This window comes from Phyllopteryx taeniolatus, chromosome 17 (genome assembly GCF_024500385.1).
Source record: "Phyllopteryx taeniolatus isolate TA_2022b chromosome 17, UOR_Ptae_1.2, whole genome shotgun sequence".
Lineage (NCBI taxonomy): Eukaryota > Metazoa > Chordata > Actinopteri > Syngnathiformes > Syngnathidae > Phyllopteryx > Phyllopteryx taeniolatus.
The window spans coordinates 21,167,413-21,183,626 of record NC_084518.1 but is presented as its reverse complement, the minus strand read 5'-3'; the positions used below and the strand labels follow the sequence as shown (position 1 = coordinate 21,183,626).

General features: G+C 43.0%; 1 protein-coding gene across 3 annotated transcripts in view; it reads right to left on the bottom strand.

The window, feature by feature from the left end:
* Window positions 1-1,069: 1,069 nt before the first annotated feature.
* LOC133466958 (seizure protein 6-like) overlaps window positions 1,070-16,214 on the bottom strand; it is a 72,931-nt gene continuing 57,786 nt past the window's right edge. For 2 of the 3 annotated variants that reach the window (XM_061751232.1, XM_061751234.1), the window contains exons 6-16: window positions 16,006-16,174; window positions 14,748-14,914; window positions 14,469-14,663; window positions 13,629-13,767; window positions 7,894-8,090; window positions 6,263-6,457; window positions 5,509-5,700; window positions 4,390-4,584; window positions 4,190-4,228; window positions 3,977-4,085; window positions 1,070-3,885 (exon numbers count right to left, since the gene is read on the bottom strand). In XM_061751232.1, coding sequence (XP_061607216.1) covers window positions 3,726-3,885; window positions 3,977-4,085; window positions 4,190-4,228; window positions 4,390-4,584; window positions 5,509-5,700; window positions 6,263-6,457; window positions 7,894-8,090; window positions 13,629-13,767; window positions 14,469-14,663; window positions 14,748-14,914; window positions 16,006-16,174 — 1,757 coding nt within the window. In that variant the 3' untranslated portion in view covers window positions 1,070-3,725. The remainder of the gene's footprint in view (window positions 3,886-3,976; window positions 4,086-4,189; window positions 4,229-4,389; window positions 4,585-5,508; window positions 5,701-6,262; window positions 6,458-7,893; window positions 8,091-13,628; window positions 13,768-14,468; window positions 14,664-14,747; window positions 14,915-16,005; window positions 16,175-16,214) is intronic. The other variant, XM_061751233.1, reaches the window with a different exon arrangement.

Here is a 16,214-nt window from a genome sequence, read left to right as displayed (position 1 = left end):
CCCCTGTGAACAACGTGAGGCCCTCATCAGACATGTGACGCACTGGAGAGTGAGTGATTGCCCTGCTGGGATACTTGAGGCGGTAGTAGGCTGCCACCTGCTGGTACAGAATGTCATTGCTCAAAGTCCCGAAAGCAGGGGTGTTCAAACTTTTTCCTCCTAGGGTGGCAAGCAGAAAAAATGGAGAAACAACAACAACAACCAAAAAAATCTGGTATAAGTAAAAGTAGTCTACTAGTCGACTCTTTAACTCCAGTAAAAATGAAAAAGTATAGACTGAAATGTGCTTAAGCGAACAGGATTTGTTTTTTTTTAGGAAAAAGTTAGGAAAAATAACTTCAGTGCAGGTAGTAAGAAAAAAACGTCACTGCACATGCTATAAAAATATGTTCCCAGAGCTTTGTTAACATTGTCAACTGAGTAATAAAGAATTCTCAATGAGCTTTACCTGTATGTTATTTCATTTTGTCCTTTGACGGAAATGAATGCGGTGGCCACCGTCAGTGGCGGTGCGGCGCCCCGCCGCCGTCTATTGAGCAGCCTCCGTTGCTTGCGCGATGTTTATTTCAAAGAAAAATATTTTTCTTTTGGATGGTCAGAGGCACTATGACGTAATTGAGGTGATGTTCCATTATTTCATTTCAAAACCTTTTCATCTTGTCATCTCTTTAGAGATCCATAACGAGTAAAAAAATAATTATCATTTTTTTGTTATGACATCGTTATGTCAATCAATATTTTGAAAATATTGTATTTCCCTCGTTTACTGAACCTCACATTGGCAACGACAAATTGGGAGTTTTTAAAATGTGTGAATTGTTAAGAATAAACGACAACGCACATGGAGATCACATTCTCCTCGACTGCACCAGTGAATGTATGTCACCTTATTTGGCCCTTTGTCCTAATTATTCTACTATTGGTCAAATTAACATAAAATGTAGATCCCACGAAAAAAATGTTGACCACTTGTTGTTGTCGCATGACTAGAAATGTAATGGTATGACATCACATGTACGAGATGGCGGCTCAGTAAGATTTCTGTAGTTATAGTCAGGCAGGAGACATGTATTGGACAGGCAGTTTATTTACAAAGAGCAGATCCAGACACGCAAACAAAATACAGTAATATCGGCAAGTTGACAAAGAAAGCTAGATGGTGGGAATTTGTAACGAACACATTTCAAAAGCTTCCTTTCCCTCAAGGTCTGCTACTGAGTTAGGGCATCAAAAATACAGAAAAATCAAGCGATCACCTCCTGTCATCAGCAATTTAGCTTATAAAAATACCACCGTGGTGATCCACAGATTCACAGAGTTGACCTTGGAAAGACATATTTACAATATCCTCAAAGGAAAAGATGAACAGTGCAGAGGCAGATCCCAAAAGGCAAAGCTTGAGCAATTCAAGGGCTCTAAATTGAATCTTTCTTTTTTTTTTTTCTCTCTTTTTCATTAGTCCTGTAAAGACCAGACACACAAATCAGTCAGAGGGCCGTTGATATAATTGGTGAAACATTTGTATATACATATTTGTACAGCATACAAATACTACGCCTTTAGATGTAACATACAAAGGCCAAGTAACACGCCAGCGCAGATATCTGTTGATGCCACTGTGCTCACTTACGCGGAAAGACTATTACTCAACCTAAAATAGAACCAAACAATATCACAATCAGAATTTGCAAATAAATACACAGATATTAATACCGTGAGTTGATTATTTGCATGTTCCATATCTTTAATCTACATGTTTTGCCAACTGTTGCCATGTGATGTTAGACTCCATACAAGTAGCAGTATTGTTATCAACTATTGGGCGTATCAGTGGCTTTTGCTTTGCGCGTGACGCGTAAGTTTCGGGCCGACACAGAACACACACGTGGTGGCCACTTCAATTGGTACACCTGCACCTGTACGATGGCTGGAGAGCATTTTAAAGCACTGCAAACTGCAACCACAAGGTGATCATAAAACACTTAGCGTGACGCCTCAATCTAAACTGAATTTTGGCTCCTGTATTCACTCTTATTAGACTGTGCAGGTGTACCTAATAAAGTGGCTAAAATAAAATCTCTCCCTCATCCAGTCGTAACATTCTTTGTAACTGCTGTATAAAACTTCTATATAGCAGAAGACTGTGTGGACTTTGCAGGGACGTGAGTAGTTTGCTATTGAAGGCTTTTATCGAAGATATTGTTGCGTTTTTTAGGTGGGTCGTACATGTGGTACAGCTGTGTTTCTCTAAAGGGGGACATGAAGTTACCCAGAAGTACTTTTGCAGTCTGAAGCCGGCATAAAGTATTCCTCAAGGAGATTTTGAAAGCATGTGACAGGTTGGACGAGGTAGTCAAAATGATGGTCTGGTGGCTCAGGTGACAGTGAGTTAGATGTGCTCTCAGCAACGGCCGGAGATCTCACCTCATAGTTGGGAAGTCGAGCCAACGTGAACATAGCGACAGGCTGACAGCGTTAGTATCTACAATGGGCCTGCCAGTGGTGAAGGAGAAGAGGATAGGATTGGAGATGATGCTTTAGAACCAGTCCGCGAATGGCGGCCAAAGAAAAAATACAATTCTGCTGTGATGGGTGAACTCATGGAGACAAATGAAGTGATGCATTTCAAATAAGGGAGACGAAAACTGTGTGATCTCTCCCGATCAAATACAAAAATGAATCAGTGGTTGGGTGTAGTTTCTCCGAAATCTTAATTTGTCATCTTATAGTTTTTGACATAAAGGATCAATAATTGTACGCTTCCACATGTGTGTGACTATCCCCCAGCGCACAAAGAAATTGTGAGCCCCGAGCTCGACCGTGTCAAACAACATTGGGGTGAAGTAGAACAGAAATCGGGAGCCAGCAACTCCACTCATCCAACAACAGCGAATATTTTTTTGCTACACAATCACACGTGCATTCGTTGCATGCGCTCTTAGGACCACGTGCAACATGATCCATTGGAAATGAAAGGGGTGACAGAGGGCAATTTAGTGATTCTCAAAATGGGGGAGGTGGGCTCCCTCTAGTGGTGGGAGAAAGAATCACTGCCCATGTACAGTAGAGTACAGCAAACTGTCTTACTATTAAACTGTACTTACTCCCCCCACACAGTGATGCACAGTAGCATGTCATCTCTTAACGACTGCTTTTAAACCTCTTTAGCTACAAGCATAGGTATTTAGGTTGTTATAAAACTTTTTGTCATTTACATCTTAAATGGAGATTTTGTTTTTCAAGTACAGTTTAAGTGCGAATTCACACTGTGCAAAATGCGAAAATGCCTTAAATTAATATGAAATATATATTTTGGGAATAAAACCTCTGTCGGGTTTTTGTTGAAGGCTTATGACAAGTAGTATATTTTATCTCGAACTCTATTTTACTTAATTGTAATGTTGGTCGTGCTTGTGGTACTTTGAGAGCCGACAATTATGTTGAAGTGATGGTAAAGTTTGACAACCACTGTGATAGATGATTCCATTGTCTCCAAGTGGTTAAGAGACCTGTAATCCCAGCAGAGACGTTCTCTCTCTCTCTTTTTTTTGTGTTTTTTTGTTTTTTTTTGCGTAGTGACATATTCATGTGACTATCACTTGCTCTCCATTGCTTGCTGCTGGAAATGGAAATGGCGAGGGGAAGGTGAGTTGTGGGTGCCCTCTTCTGGTGAAACATGCGATGGCAACAAGATGGCCAGCCAGACAGGCGGGGGGGGGAACAATTCAGGACAGCACGCTGGTGTTTTGTGAGTCCACGGCTTGCACGGTCATCACATCTGTACTTACTCCTCTGTCATAGATTGGGTTGTCGAAGGCGGACTCCTCTGCCATGTTGTCGTACGGCCGCGACGATGCTGGCACGCTGATAGACTTCCCTTGGAGTCTGAACGACAGCGGGGGAACACGGGGAACATGGTGTAAGCGTGCGTTGGTTTGCAAAGGTCATGCATAAAATGTTGAGTACGACAGCTTACTTTGCTGCACAAACATAAATCCCAAGAACAACCACCAATATAATTGCAGTTGGGATAAAGACAGCCAGGGTAATATTGGTTCCCTCGATGCCATAATCTGTATTGACAACTGGAGGGTCGCAACACACAAAAACAAGAAAAGATGATTTCTACAAAATATCAAAATACTTAATAGTGCTGCATGGGTGTTGCATTTTTCAAAGCATAACTCACCACCCAGCCTGTGTTCATTCACGTATTGACTCGAGGAAGCTGCAAAGAGACAATTAGTCAGCGTTGTCTCCTTTTTGTTGTTGTTGCACAAAGCACACGTCACACTTGAGCACTAAACAGAATCTTGTTTTTTGCAGAAGGAAAATCAATAGCTCGGGAAACTATGAGTTTAAAGCACTTTCTCTCGTCACGCTCTTCACCTCGACAAGCGGGCGGCGTGCTGTTCCACTGTGACGGATGTCCGGGGATGCAGTAGATGGTGGCCTGGCCCTGCAGCTCGTAGCCTGCGTGGCAGGAGAAGGTCAGCATCTCTCCTGCTTGGTAAAATGCCTTCTCAGAACTTTGTGCACTGGTGGAGGGAGCACCGGGGTTCCTGCATGGCTCGTACTTTTCAGCTGAAAGGCAGAACGTTTGGAAGTACGACTGCAGTTCTTAGCAAGAGATCAGGTGACAGTTCATGTTGGAGTGTGTCTTTCTTAACAAAACCTGCGGTGACAGTTAACACTGGGTTGGTCGGGAGCATCGGACGTTTGTTCATAGCAACTGTTTTGGGATGAGTAAATGTCAACTTACGTTTTTGGAGGATAGTTAAGATAGTTGAGATTTTAATTCAAGAGTTATGATTTTTGAGAGTTTGGAGGTTTAGTTAAAGCTACTAAGCTAGGATTCTGCATTACAACAAAAGAACAGGCAATGCAATCAAGTTATGCCCCTTATATGTGATTCTACAACATTTTTACTGTGCTTTGAAGGACACGCGTCATTTCCGCGCCGTCATTTGCAGTGCACCACCAACCGTGCCAGTGTGGGAAATGAATAGGGCATTCACTAAACATGACAAAAATAAGATAGTGACAAACCCAGCAAGATGTTAGAGGAGCTGAATGGCTTCGTCAGCACTGTGTCATCTCCTCTAGTAGCGGCTTGGGTGAAAATACCCCGCCACACACACACACACAAAAAAGGTTGTGGATTATAGCTTTAATCTTATCTGGATGCTCCTAATTGGCATTGCATTGTTTTTTAATAACGCCACACCCACAATGCAAGTCATGATGCCCAGTTCAGATTTTTTGTTAATTTGGTTCTTTTTACGCAGTCGTTCACCTCACAAAAACAAGTGCGACGTCTCGCGATCGGAAATTCGCATATGCACAAAATATGACAAAAGAAATACAAATATATCTAAATAAATCAGAAACATGTTCTACATGGGCTTAAAAAAAAAAAAGAAGTTGTATGTCTTAATAAGTGTTTCGAGATGACTTCAAACCTTTGACTCAGATGTCAAGAAAGCAAACATTTAGCGTTGCACTTACGAAGACACTTAGGCAGCCGATCACTCCACTTGGGTTTGGCCGAGTCTCGGTTGTAGCAGGTAAGGCGGCTGCTGCCTGACAGAACGTAACCCTTATTGCAGAAAAACTGCACCGACGATCCAACGGCAAAGCGGGTGCCGGCGTTCACCCGCCGACTGTGCGCTACGTTTCCGGGGTCCTGACATGTCATCACTAGTGTATGAAAAAGGGCAAATATTAGGAGGTATTTGTGAACACTTTGCTAGTTAGTACATGCATCCTTTTGGAGTTGAATATGATGCTATAAATCAGACTCAGAGCACAACGCCTTCTCAACAAGAAAACCATTACTGTGATTGTGCTGATTTGTCATTTTCTTTGTAGTTTGGAGCAAGAAGCTTTTTTTGTGCCAGCAGAGCATGTCATAGTATCGTATACAGTGGTGTTATTCCTCTCATCTTTGCATTTTGGGTCAAAATCATTGCCAATTCTCCAAAATAAGCCCAGGGAAAATAAAATTGTTTGGCAGATCAATCAAAAAGGACCTCAGCCTTGGGTCAGATATCCCTTCAAATCTCTTGACTTGCTGTTCTGGTGTACTGTCGATTACATTTATTTATTTAATCTTGGCTGGCTTGTTGGATAAAATAAAAAAGTGAAAAGAGTTGTTCGCTGTTCTGAAAAAGAAAACAATCCCTGAAAGGAAATCTGGCAAGCGACCAGTGATGTCAGACAATAACTCAGCAGATGACAACCATGACACGAGGGGCCTCACCTTCCTGACATTTCGGCACATCGCCGCTCCAACTGAGATCCCACTGGCACATGAGGATCTCGGAGCCCACCATCTCAAATCCAGGGTAGCACTGGTACGTGACGACCGTGCCATGGATGAGGTCGGGGTGGGACGTGCTCTTCCAGCCGTTGGCGATCTCGGGCAACTCGGAGCAGGTGTCGTTCCTCGGCACCTCTGCGGGCATTGCTCGTGAGATAGGCGGCGTGCCGAGCGGATAATGACATATTCAAAATTCACAATCTGTTGTCGGAGTGGGTACGGGAAATGCCATTTTTGTCTTTTCCTACTTATTACAAACACTAGCATTCCCACTAATATCCAGTACCGGTGGGACAAAATATCGCTATCGCCATGTAACATTTTGTGGTCTTTTCTGATACAATATCGATACATCAGAATCAAATATCAATATTGTTCCGGTCTGATGAAAACCAAGATTTTTTTTTTTCCTTGTCCCTGAAGAAAATGTTAATTGGATCTTTTTAGTATTATTTAAGACCAGAGCATATTGTCCTGTTAAATTTCATAACAGTTGTTGGCTCTTTTATTTCTTTTTTGTTTTGGTTTGAAGCGTATTGTTCCCTCATCAAGAATTCACGAATACTCTCGAGGTTTTACTTCGATTATCGTGCAATTTCTGTATCGTGATATGACTGGCATCATTGCAAAATAATGCACTAATATCGTAAGTTCTATTCTGTGATTTTCACTTCTGGTCTGAACGTGGGCTTTAAATAAATGGAGAGAAAAATCAGCGAAAGTTGCAGTTCATTTCAAAGAAAAATACTATATTGGGATATACATAGTTATAAGGCTAGAAAATGATCCACTGTATATCGGGATAAAGAATTTTGTACATATCACACAGCACAATGCGAAAAATCATGGTATAAAAAAATCATTCTCATATAATGATATATATTATGATAATGAGATAAAAGATATATCATTGTTATTCTTTCATTCCCTCACCCAGTGAGAATTGTTCAGACAATGGAAAAGGAATCGGCTGGATAATGGAATCGTAATCGCTACATTCTGATCAACTCCCATCCCTGTTATATCAAGCAGTTTGTTAACGATTGCTCGAATTTGAATAAAGAAGACTCTCAGTTACGTCGCCTTTGTGATGACATTCTCGCTTGGTTAAAGCATCGCTCAAACTAACATCGTCCTGTACACTATGTAAATCTTTGTAAAAGAAGAGAAGTGTGGTTCTTTAAGGGTGTGTGGGGGGGGGGGGGGACATCATGTAACAGCAGGGGATACGAATGCAATGTTTTCTATGTGAACAAAACAAGAGCGTTTTGGGAGGCAAATGTAAACAAAGGCTGGAGATGTTTGCCGGCAGGAACGCAGCAGGCGGCTGGGCGCCAGCTGACGCACAACGGCACACGGCAAAGAACACAAAGCAGCCGACGATTAAGTGTGCCCAATTATTGTGTTCCTGTTTGTCGCCGTTATCGAATGCGGCACACCTGCGATGAGACAGACAAACTGCTACAGCAAAGAAACAATGGAACAAGAGGAACATTCAGACCTTTTTTTGTTTTTTCTGAATTGGTACCCGCATGTGCACGAGCGGTGTTTCTTGTCTGCTTAAATCTTACCAAAAAAGTGGACCACAAAGCCATTGTTGTAGCCGTAGATATTGGTGGCGGGATCGGACTGGAACTGTACGGTGACGTCCGCCATGGACGTGTAGAGCTTGAAGTGAGGACGTTTGCCGCTGTACTGGCCAAGAATGTTGGCCGACAGGTCGTCGCCGTCGTAAAAGGTCAGCAGGTCGTTTTTCCCCAAGTTGAGTCTACGAGGCACACGGAAATGGGTATTATTCCTCGATGAAATTGATTACAGTGATGACATAAGTGCGGTGCCTTAAACACGACACAGTCTCGTGGAAAATGTACTATCACAAATATTTGTGTCTCTGGCATGCGTGCCCATCCATCCAGTGTGAAGTTCAACCTCCATCCTTCCATTTTTCCCTATTGCTTACTCTGACTCTGTTCAGGGTGAAACTAAGTGCTATGCACATTTGAATATTAAAAGTAGCTCTTCAGCCATAAGTGGTTTGGTTTGGTTGATTCGACATATCAGTTTAAAATACATGTCATGCATCACAAAAACCTGTCAAAGATAGCTTTTGCAGTCATAGACTTAATTTCATTGGGCTCCTTGATGTATAAAAAAAAAAAAAAAACACTACGAAACACCAACGTGAACTCTACAAATGCATATATATTGTCAGTTGATTTAAATCAACTTTGACACACTACATTGCTCTGTTAAATCTGTTGTTTGGACACAGTAGGACCAGACTGTGTGTGTATGTGTGTGTGTGTGTGTGTGTGTGTGTGTGTGTCTCCTTAAATACAAACCCCTTGTTCAGTTAAAATTGTATCCATATTTGCGTATTGCTCTGTAAGAGGAGAGAATGTGAGAGGTGTTTGGTAGCAGAGCCACATTAAATGTGCGCTGAGTGATGAACATTGGGTTCTGTAGTCAGAAGGAAAGACATTCCACATCTTCACATTCATATTCACAACTTCACCCACATCATTTCTCAACTCCTTCCACAACACGCTCGACCGGATGCACCACTTCAGCTTTATTTGCATGCTTCATGGATCTGCTTAAGGTCAAAGTGGAAAAAAAAAAATTAGGGAGTTTGTGAAATATTGTGAAACATGCTGGTGGCGCAAATAGAAAAATAACAACTGCAATACTTCAGTCAACTTGAAACACAAAACAGATGTCCAAATAAGAGCACAACGGGCTATATTGTTGAGTGACAGCTATATTCAAATGAACATTTTCCGTCGTTCTGACCAGTAACTGTGAATTGAATTGATAGCGGCGCGTATACTTACGGTGAATACATTGATTATACTAACTGTCTTTCATAGTAGCGCCACAGTCAGTTACTTCAATTCAATTGTATGAATTGTATCACTGGATTCATGTCGTCGAGGCGCCAGCAGTTCGGCTTCAAAACGACCTGCAGTTGGACCCAAGCTTACTTTACACTTCTATAAATATTGTTGCATCTGCATTTTTATTCATTTTTTCCTTCACACTTTCTTTCAGTTCAGGCCGTGTGCTGACCACTGCCCATGTGAACAAAGGAACCTTATCAACCCCCAAAGGTCTCACAACAATCAGACGGCTGCAGACAAGTTTGCGTATCTTCCAGCTAACCGTCTTATCCAATGTGATTGGCTTCAGCCTCTCAGGATCTCAAACATACGGCCGCTGTGTTTGCCTCGTTCTTCTTTCTTATTTCACGTGGATCTTTCAACAGTTCTTTTGTTTCCTTCACGCACACACGCACTAAAATGATATATTTTTTTTTTGCACCATTATCACTTTTTTCAAATCTACTCCATTCATTTGAGCAGCACTGTTTTGTAATTGCCATGGCAACCACATATCATCTACCTGAGAGGTGTAAAATATTGCCAGCCAGGACACCTCCTATTGTGATTTTTACGAGGAACAATAAACTCGACTACAACGGCTCGTGCTCCTCTGTGAGGAGTTTCTTTTTCAGTCTTTTCCTGTTCGTCTCTATGACACAATTCAAAGAAACAGCTCAGCTGCTGCCTGCTTGGTCGAGGAGGTCTCAGCAACTCAGTGGCTGGAAAGTGCGTCATAATCCGAGGGGATGACTTCAATGGGGAAAATGTGTAGTCTGTGGTTTAGATTTGAAACATGCCTTCCTGGATCTCTGCAGACACACCATAAACTCTACGGTTTGCCTCCCAGCCAGAGGTGGCAAAAGACCGCGAGGCGGACGTGCGAACCAGTATTTGTACTTCATTACTTCTCAGCACTGCTGATGAGGAGGAGCACTGCCACAGCTCAACAAATTGACCAACAGATTCATCATTGGCTCCTCTCACACATGACAGCAGGTTCTGAATGAGAGAGACACGTTAGCGCTAAAGCTAGAAAAAGCTGGAGAAAGTTCTGCTGCCTGCAACATCCTTCATCGTGACCTGTTCGACGATGTGTCAGTTCTGGTGTGGGGAGGCCATGTACGGTAACGGGGTTGCGGTTTAGATCCTCAGACAGAGTCTGGGACCACACGCTAGTTCCATGTCAACGGTTCCTCGATGACGGAGGCGTGGAGTCTATTGGCTTCGCCGTCTGCCCGTACCAGAATCCAAACGAGCACCTCGGCGACATGCACGGTTTCACTATTTCCACGGCCGCACCGCACTCTCCAGGAACTGATCCAGGCCCCATCTGTCCTCACAACAGGATCGGATAGAAAATACTTTCCCCGACCGTTCACGTTCACACCTACGGACAGTTTAGTCTTAGCCTAACATGCGTGTCTGTGAAAAGTGTTAGGAAGCCGGAGTACCTGAAGAAAACCCACGCAAGCGCGAAGAAGGGACTTGCAAGCGGCACACAGATTGACGAGAGCAGATTATTCAAACCCAGAACCTCTCGTCTGTGAGGCAGACATGTTAACCGCTACCCTCTAAATATTATCATAAAATAAGATGATTCTGAATGCAGTTCTCAATGGGCTCATGGTTTTTCATTGAGCATTTTTACATGATTTGGCTTTCTCGAAGACTCAACAAAGATTATCAAATGCGATATTTCATTCGTCAAGATGTGATTGAAGTTTTCCCTCCATTGTTGTTTGAAAGTGCTCAGTTTAAACATTTGTTACAGTTTCACACCAGCAACCTAAAAGTAAGCTCAAATTTACTTTCAAACTTTCCTCAGTTTTCCTTCACCTTTTCCCCATTTTTTGTCCATTGAAATTGTACCACAGATAAATAAGGAAGTCACAACAAAGCACTAATCTCGAAGCTTTCAGAGGACAAGACACAAGTAACAAGGACAACAAGTATTTTGATTTCTCCTTATATGATCACCTTAGTCGGACAAAACACTGTCATCTTGGTTTTGCAATTCCAGACAGCGCAAAGCAAAGCGCCCTTCAGCCAAGACGTGCACATCATTCAGTAGTTAAACACCACCACCCACTGAACTGGCCTCACAGCAACAACCTGGCATTGACTGGAATGATACACATTTTCAATCTTTTCATGTTCTCACTTCAAACGACAATTTGTCTAAAAGACTTCTATTCTGTCTTCGGTGGTGCGCGTGGTTTTGCGTGTTCAGCTTGAGGGGTCTTTTGGAAAAAGAAAAGGCATAGCTGCTGAATAGTGTGTATGAGCCTCGGTCTGAAAAGTCCAGCATTATCCTGAAAGAATCTAAATTGCTTTCAGTGTCATGCTTCCAAAAAGCAATATTGTAATTTGTCTCATATTTGACAACTAAATTGCTGGCTTTTATTCCAAATGAAATCCCAGCAAGTTGCAGGTGGTGGTGTAGTAGCGCCAGCCTCCACAGGAGGGCTCCCCAAACCCAATACACCTAATGAAATCCTTCTTAACAGCTCCCCATTGTGTAATACAGTACTGCGAAACATTTTCTTAAACCCTTGTGCAGGTGCAAATCAGCTGCAACCTCTCGTCTGCCGCCATGCTAATTAGTGAGGAGCCAGCCCTCCTGTTTGGCCTAAATTAATCAATCCTGATTATGCACGCTGCTCCTCTGTCATTTTCAGCACAAGCACGGTGATGAACGATAATACGGAAAATGTTCTCATTAATGTGAGGAGGTGTGGACCAGATTTGCCCCCGCTCTCGTTTTAATAATGAGACGGCACTCATCGACAAGAGCCTTTTGTCAAGTCAACACATGTGACAGGAGCAAACAAGTATGACAACAACAACAACAACAACAACAACAACAAAACCCTCTAATTTTCTGCGATTGTTAAGATAAGCAAATGCTGTAAAGGCCAGACATTGTCAACCTAGAGCGCTCTGGATGAAAATAAGATCACAATTCCAACTTTTTTTCCCCAACCAAGGTTAAGTGGTTGACATTCAACATTCGATATTAATCAGTCATAATCACAGCAGCAAGTCACGTTTAAGGCATCCATCACGAACAGTTTTCAGCATCAGCAATATCTGTTTGCTCTCATGACCGGCACATACAAGAATGTGGGAGGAGGTATTTGTTTTTGGCTGCATCTCCGCTGCATGCACCTTATTCAAGGGTCCCCTCTACTAATTGACAGGTGTAATTTGGCATCTTAGTGATGAAGTGCACTGCAAGTGGCACTTTTATATCTTCTGTAGCGATATGTGAGAACTAGGAGCCACAACGCCCTAGCACTTTCCTACCTTCGAGGTCCTCAAAGCGCTTTCACTGTCTTTCACCTACTGGCGACTTCGACCATTGACAGGAAGGATTGTGGGCGAATTGGCGCTCAGACCCGCAATCCTCAGTTTGACAGACAACAGTGTAATTTGACACATGAAACTTGCAAAGGTGAAAATAATATTGCGAAGCCACGACTTGGAGACCTTATCCAAATGTTGTGAAGATCTTTTCTTAGAAATAATTGGTGCATCTTAAGCAAAATTTGTACCTGGATGCATGTTTTACTACAGCATTGTAGCATGTAGGAATGTATCGATAAAGTCTATACCACCATATGGAACACAATTGCATAAATGCCGAAATGTAACCGACTAGCATGGCCAATAACCAACAATAGCCTGCGATAGGGATCGTCTGCGAGTCCATTTTCCTACAGCCTGCGGCAGCATTCCCGCCGGTTTAAATCTAACCTCCATGTGCCCTCCTGTGTCAGGCAATAACAACATAACTTATACATATTTTGTTTGCCATATATGGCAGCACTAAAGGAGAATCATTCTGAAGAGAAAGCACTTGTTTTTGCTTTGCTCGTGGAGTGCAGGAATATGAGGAACGTGTTTTATGATGTGGTCTTTAAACACTGTTTGGAAATATCGCAATTAGGGGAGGACGTGTCAGAGAGGACGTTAGCGTAAGAGTAATGTGAAACAATGTGCGCCGTGCTGATGTGCGCCTGCCGAAAGTTGACATCTGTGTGCATGTGTGTTGAGTTCCAGTTGGGAGGGCTGAACGGATAAGTGGCTCAGGGTAGTTCACTGCCAGAGCATATTCATTTCAAAGCCAACTCTGAGACACACCAGGGAAGCGAGAGTAGGAAGGCTTACTGGCTAATCTGGTCGGAGAACGAGCTGGAAACCAGGCAGAATGCTTAATGTAGAGGATGAAAAAAAAAATCTAATTAGCAACTGCAACTACAGAAACACTTTCCCATGTGCCCGCCGTCATAGTGTGTCGGTGTGAGCGGGGGCGGGAGAAAGTGACGCGGAAGAGATGGCATGCGTTTGTGTCTACAGATGCCGCTTTAACGTCAGGAGGTCAGCGCGACCCCTGAGATTCCGCTCGTGCACCCGCGCCTTACACTTGAATATCGAGCATGATCCTCTTGTCCTCTTCCACATGGATGCCCCAGATGCAGTCCTGCCCCTTGTCGTAGGCCTCGGGCCAGTTAGGAGACAGCACCACGCCGGCAGAGTCTGTGATCTCGCCGCTGCAAACAGCTACGGCACAAAAGACACGCACGTAGCTTGAAACATGCGTAAATACTCCAGTTGATGTCACCACCCAAATTGTATGACATATAATGTCACTTTTAAAACATTAAAAAGCATGGCCCGAGAAGTAATGTACTGTATAAACAGTAATATAAAACAAAATGTATATATTCATGCAATTATCCTATGCAAAGCTTAACCTGAAGTAAAACGTGAGAATCACACATGTAGGCTTCTTCACGTGGGGGAAAAAAATTACAATTCTACCAGTAAACCACCGGGTGACCGTGACCCAGGGGGGTGCAAATGATTTTTTTTCCCTTTCTAATTTTCTGGGCCCGAGCTTTACGGGAGAGCTTTTCAATTTTGCTGTGTGGCAAAATGAACACGCAGCCTGCACGAGCTTGCGATAAGGTCAGCGTAGATCGCGTGTGCGCGTGGATCGAGAAGGTACAACACATATTGCGACGGACGACATAGTGTGGTTCGCATACTATGCAGTGTAGTGGCATTAAACCAGCGCTATCTCCTTAAGGACCAAAGTTAACACGACTAATGTGCAATATAAAATACAATTTTATTAAGTTTGTGTTCCTCAGCTTTTTCTATAAATCCTGGAATGATGAAGCATCAAATGAAAGCATTGGGTCATCCAGTGGATTTAACTGCCTCAGAATAAATCAAAAAGGTTCAATCAGATAGCTCACCCCTACAGGCTGGCTCGGTCTCATTCCACTGAGCGTTTTCGCCGTCCACGCACTCGATGACCACAGAGCCTTGCTCCAGCGTGTAACCAGGGTCGCACGAGAACTCCACCACGGTGCCCACGCTATAGGTGGAGTCACTGCTGCTGAAATTGCCGTACTTCACAAAGGGCTCGTAGCACGTTCCTTTTGCAAAAGCTAAGGGGGGGGGGGGGGAAATAAAATCACAGTGACGAGTAGACTATGCAACTGTTTTATTGGCAAACTGCACAACAAACTTGCCTTCATATCTGATGGCGGCACCAGTGGAGGTCAGCGTCCCGTCTGTGGCAAACTCTACGAACAGATAACGTCCTGTGCTCAGCACTCCCTCGATGGGCAAATACTCTACCTCATAGGAGTCGTACACTGGAGGGGAATCAATATTGTTGCCGTTCTTAATCAGCAGTCTACAAAAGAGAAGGGATGATGAAAATAGATGAAAGTTACCCTTGAGTGTTAAGAGATGCATAAAAGATGTGGAGCTGTGATAATTCTACAATAACATTGTCTGCCACCTCATAATGAGGTGAATGGCCATGTGTGTGATGACAGGAATTTATGCTTCCAACTTCTCACTTTTCTCTGTTGTATATATATTGTATATATTTGCAAGACAGAGCACGGAGGGGAAAAGACTGCATGTATTACAAAGGTGTTAAAGAAACCTTCAGACCTCAGACAATTATTTTATTTTTAAAAAAAATGTTGACACTCGAGAAGCGTGACCGTGATAGCAAACAAGACAAAAATGGGATGATGAGCTAAGAACCGGAAATAGAATTGGAAATGGAAAAACTTGCAACCTAGGAAAGTATCCGTTCTGATGGCCCAGTATAATATGGTTACGAAGGAATGAATTTGACAATAAAACAAAATAGGAAGAATAGAAAGTAAAGTGTTCCTCCACATATTTGTGATTTTGGAGGACCTACCCTTCATTATTTTCTGAAAAACTCATCTATTTACTGTTTTTCTGCTCGAGCCAAAGCACTGTCTAATATAAAAGTATTGCCTTGCTGCCACGTCGTGGCATCTTTGTGCCAATGGACTAAATGGTTAAAGAGAGGGGAGGAGCTTCATCATTGCCAGCCTTCCCAGTTAACATGGCTATTTGACTTCTAAAGCCGTCAATGGCAGTGAATGTGTTAAACAGCCACTAATCCAATAAAAAATAAGTAGTGGTTTGACATGATCTTGTGGACTCTATAGTCCATTATATTTCTTTTCTTTTTTTTTTCAAATACTCGCAGACTTTCGCGATACACGACACTTATCTTATCACACTGTTCACTGGAACGTGAGCTGCATAAAGACTAAACTATACAAAGCAAACGACCTTCAAAGCCTCGACATACGTTTTGCCTACGTTGGCCTTGGTGGATTTAATTGTCTCTTTATCCTGTCGCGTTTCTCAGAAAAGCTGTCTGCAATGTAAGTACAGGCATGCAGAAACCAGTTGCCCAGTGGCCTTTCACACGTGCGCGTGTATTTTACCCACCTGTCATCGTCCTCTGCCAAAGCCACCTTCTCGAAGTGAATATGCAGCCGTTCGTCCTCAGGGGCCTCCAGCACCCAGTGGCATGTCAAGTTGTTGCTGTAGTTGCCGGGAAATCCAGGAGAAACGATGCGGCCGTGGGTGGCATTTTTGATCATTCCGCCACAGGACGCTGTATGAGGAAGCGGGAGGGAAAAGGACAAATTGAGGCA